General features: G+C 46.6%; 1 protein-coding gene across 1 annotated transcript in view; it reads left to right on the forward strand.

The window, feature by feature from the left end:
* The first annotated feature begins 1,483 nt into the window (after positions 1 to 1,483).
* The window catches only part of LOC120991955 (sialic acid-binding Ig-like lectin 12), a 290,291-nt gene continuing 269,259 nt past the window's right edge, over positions 1,484 to 22,515 (forward strand). The window contains exons 1-2 of the mRNA XM_040420715.1: positions 1,484 to 1,604; positions 3,607 to 3,713. Coding sequence (XP_040276649.1) covers positions 3,638 to 3,713 — 76 coding nt within the window. The 5' untranslated portion in view covers positions 1,484 to 1,604; positions 3,607 to 3,637. The remainder of the gene's footprint in view (positions 1,605 to 3,606; positions 3,714 to 22,515) is intronic.

A 22,515-nucleotide genomic window follows, 5' to 3' on the forward strand; every position in this document is an offset into this window, starting at 1 on the left:
CAGCAGACACATCTCTAGAACAACTGTTAAGAGGAGACTGTGTGAATCAGGTCTTCGTGGTAGAATATCTGCTAGGAAACCACTGCTAAGGACAGGCAACAAGCAGAAGAGACTTGTTTGGGCTAAAGAACACAAGGAATGGACATTAGACCAGTGGAAATCTGTGGTTTGGTCTGATGAGTCCAAATTTGAGATCTTTGGTTCCAACCACCGTGTCATTGTGCGACGCAGAAAAGGTGAACGGATGGACTCTACATGCCTGGTTCCCACCGTGAAGCATGGAGGAGGAGGTGTGATGGTGTGGGGGTGCTTTGCTGGTGACACTGTTGGGGATTTATTCAAAATTGAAGGCATACTGAACGAGCATGGCTACCACAGCATCTTGCAGTGGCATGCTATTCCATCCGGTTTGCGTTTAGTTGGACCATCATTTATTTTTCAACAGGACAATGACCCCAAACACACCTCCAGGCTGTGTAAGGGCTATTTGACCATGAAGGAGAGTGATGGGGTGCTGCGCCAGATGACCTGGCCTCCACAGTCACCGGACCTGAACCCAATCGAGATGGTTTGGGGTGAGCTGGACCGCAGAGTGAAGGCAAAAGGGCCAACAAGTGCTAAGCATCTCTGGGAACTCCTTCAAGACTGTTGGAGGACCATTTCAGGTGACTACCTCTTGAAGCTCATCAAGAGAATGTCAAGAGTGTGCAAAGCAGTATTTAAAGCAAAAGGTGGCTACTTTGAAGAACCTAGAATATGACATATTTTTAGTCATTTCACACTTTTTTGTTATGTATATAATTCCACATGTGTTAATTCATAGTTTTGATGCCTTCAGTGTGAATCTACAATTTTCATAGTCATGAAAATAAAGAAAACTATTTGAATGAGAAGGTGTGTCCAAACTTTTGGTCTGTACTGTATGAATGCGGCATCTGAGGGGTACAATAACGGGGGGCGGCACTATCGCAGCTCCCTGTCATTGCACCGGCTACATACAAAAAAATGTGCTTTGTGACGAAGTAATTGGTCACAAACCAAATTTGTTTGTAAAATTCAACAAATCAGCCGAATCAAACTTTTCAATTATTCGCTCACCTCTCGTAGTATCTACAATAGGTTCAAGGGCATAATTTCTGGAGCAGATATTAGCATATCAGTGCAATCGAGGACTGGAAGTAAGAAGCTACCTGTAGGACATGCTTAGATGGCAGATTTATCCATCAGAAACATATGCCATGGAATTGCTATATGAATCAGAGTTTGACCCTCAGGTTTGTGTTGTGGAGTTGTCCTTTATTTTTTCTATTTTTTGCTGCTATGTGGATTTACAATATGGTAGATAGTGCATAGTTCTTGTGGTGATGAGATGAAACATAATAGCAGAAAATTAAGGAAATTTCCTAATACTCTAAATTTCCTTCTGCATTTAAGTTGGCAGATAATTCCCCAGTCCCCTCCCAGATTCAGTAGAGATCAGACAGGAGCTGAATGTCCACAAGATCCAACTAGAGGGCAGAGAGCGGCGTATTGTATTTAGAGGTGGAAGCTGGACACTGAAGAAAGGCAATCATAAGAGGACTCTCCACATCGGAAAATTCAAGGTGAGAAACCAACGACCCTGAGGACACGGGATATGGAAGGGTACACAGTGACTCCACCAGCAGAATACTGAGTGCAGCTCTGGAGTATAATACAGGATGTAACTCAGGATCAGTACAGGATAAGTAATGTATGTACACAGTGACTGCACCAGCAGAATAGTGAGTGCAGCTCTGGAGTATAATACAGGATGTAACTCAGGATCAGTACAGGATAAGTAATGCAATGTATGCACACAGTGACTGCACCAACAGAATAGTGAGTGCAGCTCTGGAGTATAATACAGGATGTAACTCAGGATCAGCACAGGATAAGTAATATAATGTATGTACACAGTGACTCCACCAGCAGAATACTGAGTGCGGCTCTGGAGTATAATACAGGGTGTAACTCAGGATCAGTACAGGATAAGTAATGTATGTACACAGTGACTGCACCAGCAGAATAGTGAGTACAGCTCTGGAATATAATACAGGATGTAACTCAGGATCAGTACAGGATAAGTAATGTATGTACATAGTGACTGCACCAGCAGAATAGTGAGTGCAGCTCTGGAGTATAATACAGGATGTAACTCGGGATCAGTACAGGATAAGTAATGTATGTACACAGTGACTGCACCAGCAGAATAGTGAGTGCAGCTCAGGAGTATAATACAGGATGTAACTCAGGATCAGTACAGGATAAGTAATGTATGCACACAGTGACTGCACCAGCAGAATAGTGAGTGCAGCTCTGCAGTATAATACAGGATGTAACTCAGGATCAGTACAGGATAAGTAATGTATGTACACAGTGACTGCACCAGCAGAATAGTGAGTGCAGCTCTGGAGTATAATACAGGATGTAACTCAGGATCAGTACAGGATAAGTAATGTAATGTAGGTACACAGTGATTTGACAAGCAGAATAGTGAGTGCAGCTCTGGGGTATAATACAAGATGTAATTCAGGATCAGTACAGGATAAGTAATGTATGCACACAGTGACTGGACCAGCAGAATAGTGAGTGCAGCTCTGGAGTATAATACAGGATGTAACTCAGGATCAGTACAGGATAAGTAATGTATGTACACAGTGAGTTATCTTTTATCTTATATACTATATATATTTTATATACACATTATATATATATATATATATATATATATATACAGTACAGACCAAAAGTTTGGACACACCTTAATATGTCATATTCTAGGTTCTTCAAAGTAGCCACCTTTTGCTTTGATTACTGCTTTGCACACTCTTGGCATTCTCTTGATGAGCTCCAAGAGGTAGTCACCTGAAATGGTCTTCCAACAGTCTTGAAGGAGTTCCCAGAGATGCTTAGCACTTGTTGGCCCCTTTTGCCTTCACTCTGCGGTCCAGCTAACCCCAAACCATCTCGATTGGGTTCAGGTCCGGTGACTGTGGAGGCCTGGTCATCTGGCGCAGCACCCCATCACTCTCCTTCATGGTCAAATAGCCCTTACACAGCCTGGAGGTGTGTTTATGGTCATTGTCCTGTTGAAAAATAAATGATGGTCCAACTAAACGCAAACCGGATGGAATAGCATGCCGCTGCAAGATGCTGTGGTAGCCATGCTGGTTCATTATGCCTTCAATTTTGAATAAATCCCCAACAGTGTCACCAGCAAAGCACCCCCACACCATCACACCTCCTCCTCCATGCTTCACGGTGGGAACCAGGCATGTAGAGTCCATCCGTTCACCTTTTCTGCATCGCACAAATTCATAGTTAATTAATAGTTTTGATGCCTTCAGTGTGAATCTACAATGTTCATAGTCATGAAAATAAAGAAAACTCTTTAAATGAGAAGGTGTGTCCAAACTTTTGGTCTGTACTGTATATATATATATATATATATATATAAAATGTGAACATTTGATTTTCAATTGTATATTGATGTGTTATATATTCTGTTGCCATAAAGTCATGTTTTAGTTCTTTTTGTCTAAATGTCATCCTAAGGAGTCGCTCTCATATATATTTTCCTCTAAGCTCTAGAGAAAGCAACAACCTATCACATAATATGGGGTGCACAATATTTGGCTTTCTTTTGGATTGTTATTTGGCGTCAATTCTGATTGGATCGCAGCTGTGGAGCAGTAAGTATAATCTTATATGCTTTGTTCATGGTATATTTCTGTGTACTTTACTACGTAAATTGTCTCAATAGAATGTTATCTTCCCTTTGGGAAGAAGTAGAGAGACATGAGGTAATGGTCCGTTGGGAAAAAAATTACATCTCAATCTTCCAAGTGCAAGAAAACTTCCTGCCTTCTGTCTACATGCCCTGATAAAAAATATGGACGTCATAGATTTTTGGTCCCCCTCTTGTGACCCCCCTTCTCTGAGCCTAAAATAGAGCTACTGTTGCTGACTCAGGCTGTTCATACAATACTACATTTCTCTTACAAGGAAAACGTAGCTGTATGGGGCCTGCAACCAAACTTGTGGCAAGCAGCTGATCCTTATGACGGCACCAAACTGAACAGAGTTGTCTCATGAGCACCATTTGGATAGAGACTACTTAACCATCCTGCGACTTTGCATTAAGGGTGCCTAATAGGCGGAAAAAGATTTGTCCACAGATTGAAGTCTTTGTTACAATACCTCTTCACTTTATAAGACTTATAAGTAGGGATGAGCGAACCCGAACTGTATAGTTCGGGTTCGTACCGAATTTTGGGGTGTCCGTGACACGGACCCGAACATTTTCGTAAAAGTTCGGGTTCGGTGTTTGGCGCTTTCTTGGCGCTTTTTGAAATGCTGCAAAGCAGCCAATCAACAAGCGTCATACTACTTGCCCCAAGAGGCCATCACAGCCATGACTACTATTGGCATGGCTGTGATTGGCCAGTGCAGCATGTGACCCAGCCTCTATATAAGCTTGGGTCACGTAGCGCTGCACGTCACTCTGCTGATACAAGTGTAGGGAGAGGTTGCAGCTGCTGTTAGGGCGAGATTAGGCAGGGATTTACTCTTCCAAAACACTTAATGAAGTGATCGATCTACAGCTGTGAATCATTCAACCTCTGCTATTTAATTGCTCACTGTTTAGGCTGCCCAGAGCGTTTTTCTGAAACTTTTTTCTGGGGTGATCGGCGGCCATTTTGTGTCTTGTGGTGCGCCAGCACAAGCTGCCACCATAGAAACATAGAAACATAGAATGTGTCGGCAGATAAGAACCATTTGGCCCATCTAGTCTGCCCAATATACTGAATACTATGGATAGCCCCCGGCCCTATCTTATATGAAGGATGGCCTTATGCCTATCCCATGCATGCTTAAACCCCTTCACTGTATTTGCAGCTACCACTTCTGCAGGAAGGCTATTCCATGCATCCACTACTCTCTCAGTAAAGTAATACTTCCTTATATTACTTTTAAACCTTTGCCCCTCTAATTTAAAACTGTGTCCTCTTGTGGTAGTTTTTCTTCTTTTAAATATGCTCTCCTCCTTTACCGAGTTGATTCCCTTTATGTATTTAAAAGTTTCTATCATATCCCCTCTGTCTCTTCTTTCTTCCAAGCTATACATATTAAGGTCCTTTAACCTTTCCTGGTAAGTTTTATCCTGCAATCCATGTACTAGTTTAGTAGCTCTTATAGAGCATTTAACCATCAATAGTGTGTTTTTTTATTTTTTTTGCTATATCCTACATCAGGTGCTTGGCTGTGCTTGCTATTTTATTGAGGGATAAAATACAATTGCCAAAATAGCAGTACCCTAAATATGGTGTTTCAGCTGTGGCTAGCCAATTGTAATACTGTCTGCTGTCTGGCAAAGGATATATTTTTGTTCTGGGTTGAAATAAAATTCCCAACTTAACAATTCCCTAAATCTGTGGTTTCTGCTGTATCAGGCCAAGCTTAAATCTATCCATAAAAGGGTATATTAGATTGAAGGTGCGGATAGGGTCATCCTCAATAACTTCACACGGTACTGTGCATTTCCAAGTCTAATTCTGTCCGCAAAAGGGATACCTGTCACCCAGGGCCTAAATACTAGGCCTACAATTTCTATTCAGCTAAATCTGTCGTTACTGCTGTGCCTGTATTAGTGTAATACGGTACCTAAATAGATAGCCAGATAGTGTTAGGTGTCTGTAAAAAAAGGCCTGAATTTGAATTCAATACATTGGGCCAAATCATTTTTTTCTTATTGTGGTGAACGGTAACAATGAGGAAAACATCTAGTAAGGGACGCGGACATGGTCGTGGTGGTGTTAGTGGACCCTCTGGTGCTGGGAGAGGACGTGGCCGTTCTGCCACAGCCACACGTCCTAGTGAACCAACTACCTCAGGTCCCAGTAGCCGCCAGAATTTACAGCGATATTTGGTGGGGCCCAATGCCGTTTTAAGGATGGTAAGGCCTGAGCAGATACAGGCATTAGTCAATTGGGTGGCCGACAGTGGATCCAGCACGTTCACATTATCTCCCACCCAGTCTTCTGCAGAAAGCGCACAGATGGCACATGAAAACCAAGCCCATCAGTCTGTCACATCACCCCCATGCATATCACGGAAACTGTCTGAGCCTCAAGTTATGCAGCAGTCTCTTATGCTGTTTGAAGACTCTGCTGGCAGGGTTTCCCAAGGGCATCCACCTAGCCCTTCCCCAGCGGTGGAAGACATAGAATGCACTGACGCACAACCACTTATGTTTCCTGATGATGAGGACATGGTAATACCACCTCAGCACGTCTCTGATGATGACGAAACACAGGTGCCAACTGCTGCATCTTTCTGCAGTGTGCAGACTGAACAGGAGGTCAGGGAGGAAGACTGGGTGGAAGACGATGCAGGGGACGATGAGGTCCTAGACCCCACATGGAATGAATGTCGTGCCACTGACTTTCACAGTTCGGAGGAAGAGGCAGTGGTGAGACCGAGCCAACAGCGTAGCAAAAGAGGGAGCAGTGGGCAAAAGCAGAACACCCGCCGCCAGGAGACTCCGCCTGCTACTGACCGCTGCCATCTGGGACCGAGCACCCCAAAAGGCAGCTTCAAGGAGTTCCCTGGCATGGCACTTCTTCAAACAATGTGCTGACGACAAGACCCGAGTGGTTTGCACGCTGTGCCATCAGAGCCTGAAGCGAGGCATTAACGTTCTAAACCTTAGCACAACCTGCATGACCAGGCACCTGCATGCAAAGCATGAACTGCAGTGGAGTAAACACCTTAAAAACAAGGAACTTACTCAGGCTCCCCCTGCTACCTCTTCTGCTGCTGCCGCCTCAGCCTCCTCTGCTGCTGCCGCCTCGGCCTCTTCCTCTGCCTCTGGAGGAACGTTGGCACCTGCCGCCCAGCAAACAGGGGATGTACCACCACCTCCGTCACCAAGCATCTCAACCATGTCACACGGCAGCATTCAGCTCTCCATCTCACAAACATTTGAGAGAAAGCGTACATTCCCAACTAGCCACCCTCGATCCCTGGCCCTGAATGCCAGCATTTCTAAACTACTGGCCTATGAAATGCTGTCATTCAGGCTGGTGGACACAGACAGCTTCAAACAGCTTATGTCGCTTGCTGTCCCACAGTATGTTGTTCCCAGCCGCCACTACTTCTCCAATAGAGCCGTGCCTTCCCTGCACAACCAAGTATCCAATAAAATCAAGTGTGCACTGCGCAACGCCATCTGTGGCAAGGTCCACCTAACCACAGATATGTGGACCAGTAAGCACGGCCAGGGACGCTATATCTGCCTATCTGCACACTGGGTAAATGTAGTGGCGGCTGGGCCCCAGGCGGAGAGCTGTTTGGCGCACGTCCTTCCGCCGCCAAGGATCGCAGGGCAACATTCTTTGCCTCCTGTTGCCTCCTCCTCCTACTCGGCTTCCTCCTCCTCTTCTTCCACCTGCTCATCCAGTCAGCCACACACCTTCACCACCAATTTCAGCACAGCCTGGAGTAAACGTCAGCAGGCCATTCTGAAACTCATATGTTTGGGGGACAGGCTCCACACCGCACAGGAGTTGTGGCGGGGTATAGAACCGACGAGTGGTTGCTGCCGGTGAGCCTCAAGCCCGGCCTGGTGGTGTGCGATAATGGGCGAAATCTCGTTGCAGCTCTGGGACTAGCCGGTTGGACGCACCTCCCTTGCCTGGCGCTTGTGCTGAATTTGGTGGTGCAGAAGTTCATTCACAACTACCCCGACATGTCAGAGCTGTTGCATAAAGTGCGGGCCGTCTGTTCGCGCTTCCGGCATTCACATCCTGCCGCTGCTTGCCTGTCTGCGCTACAGCGTAACTTCGGCCTTCCCGCTCACCGCCTCATATGCGATGTGCCCACCAGGTGGAACTCCACCTTGCACATGCTGGACAGACTGAGAGCAGCAGCAGGCCATAGTGGAGTTTCAGATGCAGCACGCACGGGTCAGTCGCACTGCGGAACAGCACCACTTCACCACCAATGACTGGGCCTCCATGCGAGACCTGTGTGCCCTGTTGCGCTGTTTCGAGTACTCCACCTACATGGCCAGTGGCGATGACGCCATTATCAGCGTTACAATACCACTTCTATGTCTCCTTGAGAGAACACTTAGGGCGATGATGGAAGAGGAGGTTGCCCAGGAGGAGGAGGAGGAGGAAGAGGAAGAGGGGTCATTTTTAGCACTTTCAGGCCAGTCTCTTCGAAGTGACTCAGAGGGAGGTTTTTTGCAACAGCAGAGGCCAGGTACAAATGTGGCCAGACAGGGCCCACTACTGAGGAAGAGGAGGAGGAGGATGAGGAGGAGGTGGAGGAGGAGGAGGATGAAGCATGTTCACAGCGGGGTGGCACCCAACGCAGCTCGGGCCCATCACTGGTGCGTGGCTGGGGGGAAACGCAGGACGATGACGATACGCTTCCCACAGAGGACAGCTTGTCCTTAACTCTGGGCAGCCTGGCACACATGAGCAACTACATGCTGCAGTGCCTGCGTAACGACAGCAGAGTTGCCCACATTTTAACATGTGCGGATGCAGCGTACTCAAGTTGTGTTTAGAAATGTTCCTGGGTGTTGTAGTGCAATAGACACTAACCTGAGACGCTGACTCTCTGCAAGGGTAGGTGATGATAGGAAATGTTCGTGACGCCAGTGCCAATTAAACGGTGGCACGCCGTTTGCTGATAGCAGGAATAACTGAGGAACACGTGAGGTTAAAGCAGAACTCCAACTTTAGTAGTTATCATCTATATAGGGACATTAACGGAAACGCAGTTCCTTTGCATACAGTCGATTTTTCAATACGGTCGATGCAGGCAATACAGTTACAGCAAGGTGACTTCAGAGTGTTTTACTCAGGACTTGCAGTACAGGCAGCTTGCACTCTATTCCTGACTGATCCTGGAACATAGAAACTCCTCTCCAAGGTCCAATGCCCTAGCTCTGGCGTATATCCTTGGTTTTATCTTGATAAAGTACCTCCTCTGTTGTCTTTAGTACCTCTTGCTTTCCTTGGCTTGCCTCTGTCCCTCTCAGCTTCCTCAGGCTCTAGAAACTTCTGAACTCTAAGCTGTTTAACAGTGGTCTTCCTGCTTCTGCATATATATATTCAGGAGGGGAACCTTCTCCTTGGATCTGGAACCCGGTTACAGGGACTGCAATACCCTCTCCTGGTCCGCAGGCTTCAGGCCTGGACTTGTCTCTGACATAGTCTAAGCTCCAACTTCCGACTACAGGCTGCAGCTGTAGACTCCCACTTAAGACTCTAGACTAGACTGACTTTTCCTTCCTTGACTGGGCCTTATATAAACTAGGGCTCCCTAGCTCCCTCTAATGACCAGAAGCTGGAATGACACCCCTAGCAGGCCTGTACATGCAAGTTTCACAGTAACAGGGAAATACATAGCATTACATTCAATTACATTTTATAATGTGACATATACCAACTTCCCCATAAGCAAGGGGGGACGACAGCACACCAAGTGACCCTTTTGTAGTGACGGGCATTACAGTCCCCGTACACTACATACCCCACTGCTTTAAGCTGAGTACGACCTCGTACTCCATCAGGGCTCGCCCACCTGGAATCTCTACCTGAAACAGAAAAAGAGACATGCAGGCATACATTTATGTAATTCATCTGCATTTACATTCATATCAGGTCCAATTGGCAAAAGTGAAGGATATTGACAAGGGGCGTCGTTCTCTTCTTCTCAGGATAGTGAATGGAACTGGGGCGCTGACCCGGCACAGCGTAACATTATAACCAGGATAGTCCATGACAATGAATAAGTCCATAATAGAACAGTAAAATAGATAAAACAGTATAAAAGTTCTTGGAGGCTCAAAGAACAAACATGAGTCCGTACCCAGGTTATTTTCCTATTAAATCACAGAGGCTCTCGTACGGTGGAGTCCATCTCTGGGCACATTTCCTTTTAAAAGAGCAAAAATCTCAGAGGCTCAGGTTCTTTTGAGTCTGTCTCCGGGCACGGTTCCTTAGTATCAAGTTGCACAATATAAAACAAGTGCTGTAATACCCCTGATCAACCTGAAAAGGGGGTAAAGGGTAAAAGGTGCAACTAAGGAACAGGCACAACTTGGCATGGGGTAGCAAAAGCAGGCAGGAGATCTTGGAAACAAACTTGGCTTTGTTGACCTTGTAATTTCAGTGGTTAACACCTACCACTGAGCCGTGGATGAACTGGCAGCAGCAACAAAGGACCAGGGAAAAATAGGACTCCTGTCCTGGAAGGGTTAATAACATCATTCTTTAGTGAAATAAATCAAAGGCCTAGCAGGCTGATTCACAGTGGCATGTCATAGTCACTTGGCCCTGCTGGCAAATACGGCCTGTAGTAGTCCTCTACAGGAGGATGGGCCCACATAACGGTGTTAGGGGGCAGCTGCAAGGTAAAGGGGCCCCTAATAGGTATTGGCCCCATGGGCCTAGGGGTAAACCCTTGGGTGGACCGTACCGGTCCCGGCATGATAATTGTGGGATGTAAGGCAGTTGGTACCGCCGCCGCAAGCGGTCCGGTGGGCTCGGTGCAGCCACTCACAGGAATAACGGGTCTTCCTTGGGGCCTTGACGGAGCAACATTAGCAGACGGTGGTTTACGGGTGGTGACAGGCACCCTTACCTCGTCCTTCTTTGGCGGCGTCTGGATCCTGGCGGTCGCGATCTTGCGCAGCTCCCGCAACTTCTCCTCCAGCCGGACAATCTGCTCACCGATGCTCTCTGTGTCAGAGTCGCGGTCATCTGCTGGCGCCGCCGGCGCAGGTACAGTCAACGATGGCGCGGACTCGGCCTCTGCAGGTTCTGGTGGTGCATCGGGTCTCCGACCCCTCCGGAGGTTCTCAAAGGTATTGCGAAGTCCTTTTAAGTTTTCCATATCTTGTATGGTCTTCTCCCGACGGGGCAGCTCGGGGGAAGGATAGGGGCTCACCCATTTTTCCAACACGGTTGGCTGCCAGAAGACGTTAGGCCCAATGAAGGAGCCCTGCTCCTGGAAGGCGTGATGGGCCGGCTCTGGAGAGCGTTCCGGTTCCCGCTCGCAGCCAGAGTAGTCTTCTTCTTCTTCTGCCTCCCAGTCCTCAGGTCCTCGCTTGGGACGGGTCACAGCAGTTGCATAAGGGCCTCTCAGGCTCTCGGCAGGGGTGAACTCCACTTCCTCTCCCTCGCGGAGGTTATGTAGATGCGCAGGGAGGTAGTCTCTTTTGACAGATCTTCTGTTAACATATAAGTCTCTGCCGGTAATATAGTCCTGTATGAACCCGTAGCCACGGGCTTTGTCAAAGGACACCACCAACCCCTTTCTCCTTTCCAGGCGGGGTTGGGTGTTGGTGTGTCGTTCATGGATAGTCTTGGTCAATTCCTCATAATAAATCTTAGTCTTTGTATTCCGCTTGATAGCGGCCTCCCGGATCTCTGCCATTAGTGAAGACCACTTGAAAGAGGGCTGAAAGAAGTCTCTCCAAGAGCCATAGCAGGGCTCTGGTTCTTTCTCCCGTGGCGGGCAGGCGGGTTTCTCCGGTCCCGGAGAGTAGGCCGGTGGAGCCTCCTCTGGCTCTACACCAATATCAGTCATCTCTGGTATTTCAGGCGCGGACGTTGCAGCAAAGCTCTGTTCACTCTCCAACATGCTCGATCCTTCTCTGGAGAGCGATAGGGTCGCGTCAATTAAATCAGCCAGCTCCTCCCATTGCACTGGGAGGCCGCCCCCCAGGTATTCCAGGATATGGAAGGCGGAGTCCATGCTGTCCGACATGCAAATGTCCAGATAAGCAGTGGCGCATGACCTTGAACTCCTTCCCGCTATTTCCTCAGAAAGGCGCCAATTTTTCCCGCCCTTTCGGGATGAAGATGACGCAGCAGCTATTTCAGTAGCCTCAGCGGCCATCTTTGGGTAGAAACGCTGTCTATTCACTGACAGCAAGCAGGATGATGAAAAGTCCATAAAACCACACTCCAATGTGGCGATTTTCTTCCTCTTGGTAGCGCAACACTGCACAGCGCTTTTTAGAGGTTTTAGGAACACTTTTGGGATGATTTTCAGTCCACAAAGTCCACTTTAAATAAACAGGTAGTTTGTCACTTTGGTCACAGGGCAACGGTATAAGGCACAAAGTTCACGCTTCTTGCACTAGAAAGCGTGCGTATCCTGTTCGTGACGCCAAAAGAGAAGGTGCAGCGTACTCAAGTTGTGTTTAGAAATGTTCCTGGGTGTTGTAGTGCAATAGACACTAACCTGAGACGCTGACTCTCTGCAAGGGTAGGTGATGATAGGAAATGTTCGTGACGCCATTGCCAATTAAACGGTGGCACGCCGTTTGCTGATAGCAGGAATAACTGAGGAACACGTGAGGTTAAAGCAGAACTCCAACTTTAGTAGTTATCATCTATATAGGGACATTAACGGAAACGCAGTTCCTTTGCATACAGTCGATTTTTCAATACGGTCGATGCAGGCAATACAGTTACAGCAAGGTGACTTCAGAGTGTTTTACTCAGGACTTGCAGTACAGGCAGCTTGCACTCTATTCCTGACTGATCCTGGAACATAGAAACTCCTCTCCAAGGTCCAATGCCCTAGCTCTGGCGTATATCCTTGGTTTTATCTTGATAAAGTACCTCCTCTGTTGTCTTTAGTACCTCTTGCTTTCCTTGGCTTGCCTCTGTCCCTCTCAGCTTTCTCAGGCTCTAGAAACTTCTGAACTCTAGGCTGTTTAACAGTGGTCTTCCTGCTTCTGCATATATAAATTCAGGAGGGGAACCTTCTCCATGGATCTGGAACCCGGTTACAGGGACTGCAATACCCTCTCCTGGTCCGCAGGCTTCAGGCCTGGACTTGTCTCTGACATAGTCTAAGCTCCAACTTCCGACTACAGGCTGCAGCTGTAGACTCCCACTTAAGACTCTAGACTAGACTGACTTTTCCTTCCTTGACTGGGCCTTATATAAACTAGGGCTCCCTAGCTCCCTCTAATGACCAGAAGCTGGAATGACACCCCTAGCAGGCCTGTACATGCAAGTTTCACAGTAACAGGGAAATACATAGCATTACATTCAATTACATTTTATAAAGATGACATATACCAACTTCCCCATAAGCAAGGGGGGACGACAGCACACCAAGTGACCCTTTTGTAGTGACGGGCATTACAGTCCCCGTACACTACACGGACTACTGGGTTGCCACCCTGCTGGATCCACGGTACAAAGACAATGTGCCCACCTTACTTCCTGCACTGGAGCGTGATAGGAAGATGCGCGAGTACAAGCGCACGTTGGTAGACGCGCTACTGAGAGCATTCCCAAATGTCACAGGGGAACAAGTGGAAGCCCAAGGCGAAGGTAGAGGAGGAGCAAGAGGTCGCCCACGCAGCTGTGTCACGGACAGCTCCTCTGAGGGCAGGGTTAGCATGGCAGAGATGTGGAAAAGTTTTGTCAACACGCTACAGCTAACTGCACCTTCACCTGATACGGAACGTGTTAGCAGGAGGCAACATTTCACTAACATGGTGGAACAGTACGTGTGCACACCACTCCACGTACTGACTGATGGTTCGGCCCCATTCAACTTCTGGGTCTCCAAATTGTCCACGTGGCCAGAGCTAGCCTTTTATGCCTTGGAGGTGCTGGCCTGCCTGGCGGCCAGCGTTTTGTCTTAACGTGTATTCAGCACGTCAGGGGGCGTCATTACAGACAAACGCAGCCGTCTGTCTACAGCCAATGTGGACAAGCTGACGTTCATAAAAATGAACCAGGCATGGATCCCACAGGACCTGTCTATCCCTTGTGCAGATTAGACATTTATAACTACCTTCCCTTAACAATATATTATTGTACTCAAGGGCACTTCCTCATTCAATCCTATTTTTATTTTCATTTTACCATTATATTGCGGGGCAACCCAAAGTTGAATGGGACCTCTCTCCTCTCTCTGGGTGCCGGGGCCTAGAAAATATCTGACAGTGGCCTGTTCCAGTGTTGGGTGACATGAAGCATGATTCTCTGCTATGACATGAAGCCTGAATCTCTGCTTATGGGACCTCTCTCCTCTGCCTTGGTGCCGGGGCCTAAAAATATCTGACAGTTGCCTGTTCCAGTGTTGGGTGACATGAAGCCTGATTCTCTGCTATGACATGAAGCATGAATCTCTGCTATGGGACCTCTCTCCTCTGTCTGGGTGCCGGGGCCTAAATATCTGACAGTGGCCTGTTCCAGTGGTGGGTGACGTGAAGCCTGATTCTCTGCTATGACATGAAGCCTGATTCTCTGCTATGACGTGAAGCCTGATTCTCTGCTATGACATGAAGCCTGATTCTCTGCTATGGGACCTCCCTCCTCTGTCTGGGTGCTGGGGCCTAAAAATATCTGACAGTGGCCTGTTCCAGTGTTGGGTGACATGAAGCATGAATCTCTGCTATGGGACCTCTCTCCTCTGTCTGGGTGCCGGGGCCTAAAAATATCTGACAGTGGCCTGTTCCAGTGTTGGGTGACATGAAGCCTGATTCTCTGCTATGACATGAAGCCTGAATCTCTGCTATGGGACCTCTCTCCTCTGTCTGGGTGCCGGGGCCTAAATATCTGACAATGGCCTGTTCCAGTGGTGGGTGACGTGAAGCCTGATTCTCTGCTATGACATGAAGCCTGATTCTCTGCTATGACGTGAAGCCTGATTCTCTGCTATGACATGAAGCCTGATTCTCTGCTATGGGACCTCCCTCCTCTGTCTGGGTGCCGGGGCCTAAAAATATCTGACAGTGGCCTGTTCCAGTGTTGGGTGACATGAAGCATGAATCTCTGCTATGGGACCTCTCTCCTCTGTCTGGGTGCCGGGGCCTAAAAATATCTGACAGTGGCCTGTTCCAGTGTTGGGTGACATGAAGCCTGATTCTCTGCTATGACATGAAGCCTGAATCTCTGCTATGGGACCTCTCTCCTCTGTCTGGGTGCCGGGGCCTAAATATCTGACAATGGCCTGTTCCAGTGGTGGGTGACGTGAAGCCTGATTCTCTGCTATGACATGAAGCCTGATTCTCTGCTATGACACGAAGCCTGATTCTCTGCTATGGGACCTCTCTCCTCTGTCTGGGTGCCGGGGCCTAAATATCTGACAGTGGCCTGTTCCAGTGGTGGATGACATGAAGCCTGATTCTCTGCCATGAGACCTTTCTCCAATTGATATTGGTTAATTTAAATTTATTTTATTTTTATTTTAATTCATTTCCCTATCCACATTTGTTTGCGGGGGATTTACCTACATTTTGCTGCCTTTTGCAGCCCTCTAGCCCTTTCCTGGGCTATTTTACTGCCTTTTAAGTGCCGAAAAGTTCGGGTCCCCATTGACTTTAAGGGGGTTCGGGTTCGGGGCGAAGTTCGGGTCGAGTTCGGTTCCTGAACATTTCCGGGAAGTTCGGCCGAACTTCTCGAACCCGAACATCCAGGTGTTCGCTCAACTCTACTTATAAGGGTTGATCCCCAATGAGACCTGATTATTAAGTCTCAGGTGTAATTTAATGCTTTGAGAAGACAAGTGTTGTGGTCTTGAATCTGGGTGCCCACAAAGATTTTTAGGCCATCTAAGGGCTGTTTTGCTAGAATTATGGACACTTAAAAAAGGCTGCACTTTAAGCCATTTGTACCACCAATAGTTATGGGGAATATGGTTGATGAACTTCAAGAACTTATTATCAACCAACAGGTGTTTTTGACAATGTAGATAATTGCGATCAACCAAGACTTTGTTACGTGAGGATATTCCCAATGCTAATGTGTCTGTGATGGCAGTGGGTGTGGAACTACTGTGTTAACCAACGGATCTCGGTTACTCCTAAGGACTTTTTCCTGGCATTTCCCTGGTATTTACTCTTTAACCTCTAAACAGGGATTTAGACTTCACTGCAGGGGAGCTGCCTGGCCTCTACCTCCTGTAGTAGTTTTTGTGTAATTGACAGCTGACCCACAGAAGTCAGAGACAGAGATGCAGGGCACTAAGGCGTCACGCAGAATCATAGTCAAGGATAGGCCAAGGTCAGAGCTGGAAGAGTACGTGAAATACTGTAATAGTTCAAAGGTCAGTGTGGGCAGTCTATGTGAAAACTGGCAGTGGTACAAGGGCAGATAGCAGATGGGAACACCTTTGTCATGGACTTAGCACACTAAAGAAGTCTTTTTTCTCAGGCACCCTGGGGAAGGTGCCAGAAATACCCCAGGATTGCCAGCCATTGGCTGGGGAAGATTAGGGTGCACGCACTAGCCTCTTGAGAGCCAGAGGGGCATGCACATGCACTGCCTATGGACAGAGAATGGGGAGCCTGGCCGGCAAGCAGGCCATAGCCTGTATGGAGGGGAAAAGCAGAGTCGATGGCTGTGCCCTCCCAGAGGGAGACAATGGGAGGTAGGTCTGACCCACCAGGTGAGTGGATCGGAACAGCAGCAGCTCTCAGCCTCTAACAGTGTCTATACAAGGTTTTCATGTGATAGCAGCGGATAGAGATTTATCTGCTAGTGGGAAGAAGAAATAGGATGTCCTAGATCCATTTGCTCATTTGAAATTATGCAACCAGGGACCAGGGAGTTGCTAGGGTATCAAAAGTTCTGGCCCCAAGCCCTAATGCATATATGCTAAATTCCCAATCAATCCTCCCCTTCCCCAGACTCATTGCTAATAGAATTACATTCAGGGCTACCATATACAGTCATGTGAAAAAATTAGGACACCCTTTGAAAGCATGTGGTTTTTTGTAACATTTTTAATAAATGGTTATTTCATCTCCGTTTCAACAATACAGAGAGATTAAAGTAATCCGACTAAACAAAGAAAACTGAAGAAAAGTCTTTTCAAGATCTTCTGTAAATGTCATTCTACAAAAATGCCTATTCTAACTGAGGAAAAAGATAGGACACCCTCACATGTATTCCCTCTTAAATTGGCTCAGATCTCACACAGGTATATCACACCAGGTGCACATAATTAGTAGATCGTTACTCTGCATGTTGAATGAGGCTTGCCCTATTTAAACCTCAGACATTTAGTTTGGTGTGCTCCTGACTGTTGAAGTGAGAGTGAGCACCATGGTGAGAGCAAAAGAGCTGTCAGAGGACTTCAGAAAAAAGATTGTAGCAGCCTATGAGTCTGGGAAGGGATTTAAAAAGATCTCAAAAGATTTTGAAATCAGCCATTCCACTGTCCGGAAGATAGTCTACAAGTGGAGGGCTTTCAAAACAACTGCCAACATGCCCAGGACTGGTCGCCCCAGCAAGTTCACCCCAAGAGCAGACCGCAAGATGCTAAAAGAGGTCTCCAAAAACCCTAAAGTGTCATCTCGAGAACTACAGCAGGCTCTGGCTACTGTTGATGTAGAAGTACATGCCTCTACAATCAGAAAGAGACTGTACAAGTTTAACTTGCATGGGAGGTGTGCAAGGAGGAAACCTTTGCTTTCCAAGAGAAACATCGAGGCCAGACTGACATTTGCCAGAGATAAAGTTGACAAAGACCAGGACTTCTGGAATAATGTTCTTTGGACAGATGAGTCCAAAATTGAATTATTTGGACACAACAGCAGAGGACATGTTTGGCGTAAACCAAACACAGCATTCCAAGAAAAGAACCTCATACCAACTGTGAAGCATGGAGGTGGAAGTGTCATGGTTTGGGGCTGCTTTGCTGCAGCAGGACCTGGTCAGCTCACCATCATAGAATCCACGATGAATTCTACTGTGTATCAGAAGGTGCTTGAAGAACATGTGAGACCATCAGTTAGAAAATTAAAGCTGAAGCGGAACTGGACCATGCAACATGACAATGACCCAAAACATACTAGTAAATCAACCAAAGATTGGCTGAAAAAGAAGAAATGGAGAGTCCTGGAATGGCCAAGTCAAAGTCCAGATTTGAATCCCATTGAGATGCTGTGGGGTGACTTGAAAAGGGCTGTACGTGCAAGAAACCCCTCAAACATCTCACAGCTGAAAAAGTTCTGCATTGAGGAGTGGGGTAAAATTTCCTCAGACCGATGTCGAAGACTGGTAGATGGCTACAAGAACCGTCTCACTGCAGTTATTTCAGCCAAAGGAGGTAACACTCGCTATTAGGGGCAAGGGTGTCCTATCTTTTTCCTCAGTTAGAATAGGCATTTTTGTAGAATGACATTTACAGAAGATCTTGAAAAGACTTTTCTTCAGTTTTCTTTGTTTAGTCGGATTACTTTAATCTCTCTGTATTGTTGAAACGGAGATGAAATAACCATTTATTAAAAATGTTACAAAAAACCACATGCTTTCAAAGGGTGTCCTAATTTTTTCACATGACTGTATACAGGAGAATACAACACTACATACCTGTTATATCCAGTGATGTCTCCTCTGATTATTCAAGTTCTCATTCTTCATCTTCTCCATTTGGCCCAAATTGCCGTGTTATTTCCATCCATTTTTTGTTTGTTCAGAGTACAGAGGTGCCCACAAAATGTTATTTTGAAGAAATATCAGTACAGATAGCCCCCACCCATACTAATTGCTCTCCCAAAAGTCCCACCATTTGTAATTCTCTCCCAGAGTGCCCTCATTACTAATAGTTCCCCTTCTGAGGAAAATGCTCCCTGAGAGCGCCCCCATTAGCATTAGTGTCATCCATGTTTTGCCCAATAATATTAATGCCCCCATAGAACCACCAGTAATAATAATTATGCTTTAGTGAATCAAGTTTCCGATCATAGATCCGAAGTGGAGTCGTTCAAAATGCTGTATATAAGAACCTCCCCAGCAGCCTTTTTTTTTTTTCCTGTTTTTTGCAGTTCTGAGAGAGAGAGCAGTGACATTTCTGTGCTCTGTGCTTTCATCTGGATCCTATTCCTTATCCAATTACATTAGATAGTTAGTTAGCTCATATATATAATGCAGATAGTTAGTGGGAGATAGTCAGTGAAGGTTAGATAGTGATATAGTGTAGCTGAGAGGTTCCAGTGCAGGGTGTTAGGTAGTGTGATAGGGATTACTGTTTCTCTGCTGTCCATACATACATGCTACATACATAATGCTGTGATGTCACAACAATACTTAGTGCACCAATCAGTAATATCTACTCAGACCCGATAAAATGTGAAGTTGCACGTATTGTGCAAAAATTATGCGCATCATTAGTGCCGATTTGCACAATCGCGAAAATAATGATTGGAGATCACGAATTCTAGAATTCGCAAATTTATTGCAAATATTATGTGAAACATTTCCGAAATATTGCCTATGCCGCTCATCACTACTTATAATGTGCCCACTCAATATTATAGTTACACTGCACCCCCTCCTCTTGTATTGCCCCCTATAGTGACCAGCCCCATGAGCAGGTTCGGACTGAGGTTCCTTCGGCCCATCAGAGGAAGTTATTCTCTAGGCCCAGTGCACATATCATCAGTAAAATCTAATAGGTTGTGATTCAAAGAAATAAGCCCTAGCGGCAATTTATTGTCTCCAAGGGCAGCTCCAAATGTTTTTTTTCCTGGACATTTGGCGTCCACTATGGTATCAAAGCCTGGGCCCACCAGAAGGTTTATCTGGTACACTGGTGGACCCATCTGATGCTAGCTAGTAATATATTCCTCAGTGACAGAAAAAAAATATTCACCTGCTTTCATCTGCAAAGTAGGTCACAGCCTAAGCTGCCAGCGACCGCGCGCAAGCAGTTGCCATGACATAATCATGTTGCCAGTGTCCTAAAGCGATGACGTCATTGTACTGCTGAAGGACTGGTGCAGGCAGTCGCGACTTCCCACGCTGTGCTACTGTATCACAGGCCTCAGGCCTAGTTGCCATATTGTCTATAAGAGTGAATGGCAGACACAGGAACTAAACGGTGATGTGAATGCACCCTAAAAGTGGGAATCTGATCTTTACACCAGTTTCATAAATATCTCCCCTTGTGCTGTCCCAGTACTAGAGATGAGCCAAGTTTAGAAAAATTTGATTCATCAGCTTCTCTGAAGTTAGCCAATAAATATGATTTGTTTGAAATTAACTTGTCATTAATCACTCTGCCTTAGGGTATGGCCAAATAAAGTGGCCGTGCTGCAGGCAGGTAGAGGACAGGCTGCGGTGAAGAACGACACAGCAAATTAGCCCGCAGCTGCCTTTGATTTAATGATGAAGACCACACTGTATAGTCCTTCTTCATTGTTAATGGCCAATGCACCTTTAAACAGGGACTGTTGCTGGTCTGGGGTTTGACTGGTTAGGTTGGAGGACAATATACATATTATTGCTGTTCTGGCCTGTAATCTCCTGCAGGTTATTTGACAGTAAACACAGAATATTAATCAGCTCTGGCATACTAACTTCTCCAACCCCAGCGCTCTCCTGTCCTACAGGTGGGAGCCCGTCTTCTGCCGTATGGTTTTCCTCCTTTTTCACATCATCTAATATAGATGAGAATATGTCATCAGAAACATCAGCTCCTCCTCTCTCTGCATCTTGCTAACTTTGCTAGGACATGGAGACCAAGAAGGATGATTTGGAAGAAGTAAAGCCAGCAAAAGATGAGGATTGTCATCATTAAGACCTAGCCCCTCTACGAGGTGCAGGCTGGATGGTATTGGTTGGCACGCTGGCAGTAGAATAATAAATGTGTCCATATTATTGGTATTTAATTACATATCTTACTTTACGGTTGATGTAGGAATAAGTAAATGTAGGAAAAAATAACTAAAACTGATGCAGCAAAGGTCTCTCTGCACTCTCCCTCAGTCTCCCTGCACTCTCCCTGCAGTCTCCCTGCACTCTCTCTGCACTCTCCCTGCAGTCTCCCTGCACTCTCCCTGCAGTCTCCTTGCAGTCTCCTTGCACTCTCCCTACAGTCTCCCTGCAGTCTCCCTGCACTCTCCCTGCACTCTCCCTGCAGTCTCCCTACAGTCTCCCTGCACTCTCCCTGCAGTCTCCCTGCAGTCTCCCTGCAGTCTCCCTACAGTCTCCCTGCACTCTCCCTGCACTCTCCCTGCAGTCTCCCTGCACTCTCCCTACAGTCTCCCTGCAGTCTCCCTGCACTCTCCCTGCAGTCTCCCTGCACTCTCCCTACAGTCTCCCTGCACTCTCCCTACAGTCTCCCTGCAGTCTCCCTGCACTCTCCCTGCACTCTCCCTGCACTCTCCCGGCACGCTCCCTCTCCAATATCATTCTATTAATCATTTTCAGCAACATTATCCCTAGTGCATGAGTGCTTGGCACATTTCTCTCTATGTTCAGCTCACAGTGAAATGGCCACGCGGGATGTGGGTCTTATAGGATTGTGACATCATAGGGGATGGTTATCTGTGGATTGCCTGGCTGCACAGCATTGTGGGTGATTTCATGTTCCAGGGCTTCTTACTTTCACTTTGTAACACATGCAGCCGCCATTTTGGGAAAACCTGCCTTGTTACCACAAAGCACAAAAAAAAATCGGATTTGTTGTGAAACTGAGTTTTCCAAAATTTGGAATTCTGCTTGAAATGTTTTGCTTTGCTAAACACTATCCAGTACCTTAAAAGGGTGTTCCGAGACTTAAATACTGATGACCTCATTGGTGTGAGTCCGACAACCAGGACCCCCCGGATCAGCTCACACAAATTTTGTCATGGTTTTTGGGGTTTTGTTTTTACAGTCTTCCCTTTGCTGTAAAACTGACCCTTCATTCTAATGGTCAGTGCATTTACAACTATACCACATATTTATAGTTTTTATTGTTTTTTAAAATGTAAGCGAATGGAGCGATTTTCCATTTTTCCATATTTGTTTTTCACTCCCTGCCTACTTGGAGCCATAACTTTTTTATTTTTTCATTCACATAGCCATATGCGGGCTTGTTTTTTTGTGGGACAAGTTGTACTCTCTAATAGCAACATTTACTATTGCATAGGATGTAGTGGGAAGCTGGGAAAAAAATAAAAATAAAAATTCCGAACGGGGAGGAATTGGAGAGAAAAAAAAAATCGAAGCAATTCTGCCACAGTTGTATGGATTTTGTTTTTACAAAGTTCACTATGCAGTAAAACTGTCTTGTGCCCTTCATTCTCTAGGTCAGCATGACAGAATGACCTGAAAAGACTTTTAATTTTGCATTTAGGAAGCCAATGAATAATATAAATGTGTGCAAATTTGTCCATAGCCTTAAAGGGGTTGTCCGGGTTCAGAGCTGAACCCGGACATCCCTCCATTTTCACCCAGGCAGCCCCCCCTGACAGGAGCATCGGAGCAGTTCATGCTCTGATGCTCTCCTTTGCCCTGCGCTAAATTGCGCAGGGAAAAGGCATTTTTGGAGATCCGGAGACGTACCGGGGCTCTCCATGGGGCTGCCGGGAAGCTCGGTGATGTCACCGGCACTGATGGGCGGGATTTAGTGCTGCCCTAGCTATTAAAACGGCTAGGGCAGCGCTAAAGCCCGCCCATCAGAGCCGGTGACGTCACCGAAGTTTCCGCCCGGCAGTGTGTTATTGAA

Source organism: Bufo bufo, chromosome 1 (genome assembly GCF_905171765.1).
Source record: "Bufo bufo chromosome 1, aBufBuf1.1, whole genome shotgun sequence".
Classification (NCBI taxonomy): Eukaryota; Metazoa; Chordata; class Amphibia; order Anura; family Bufonidae; genus Bufo; species Bufo bufo.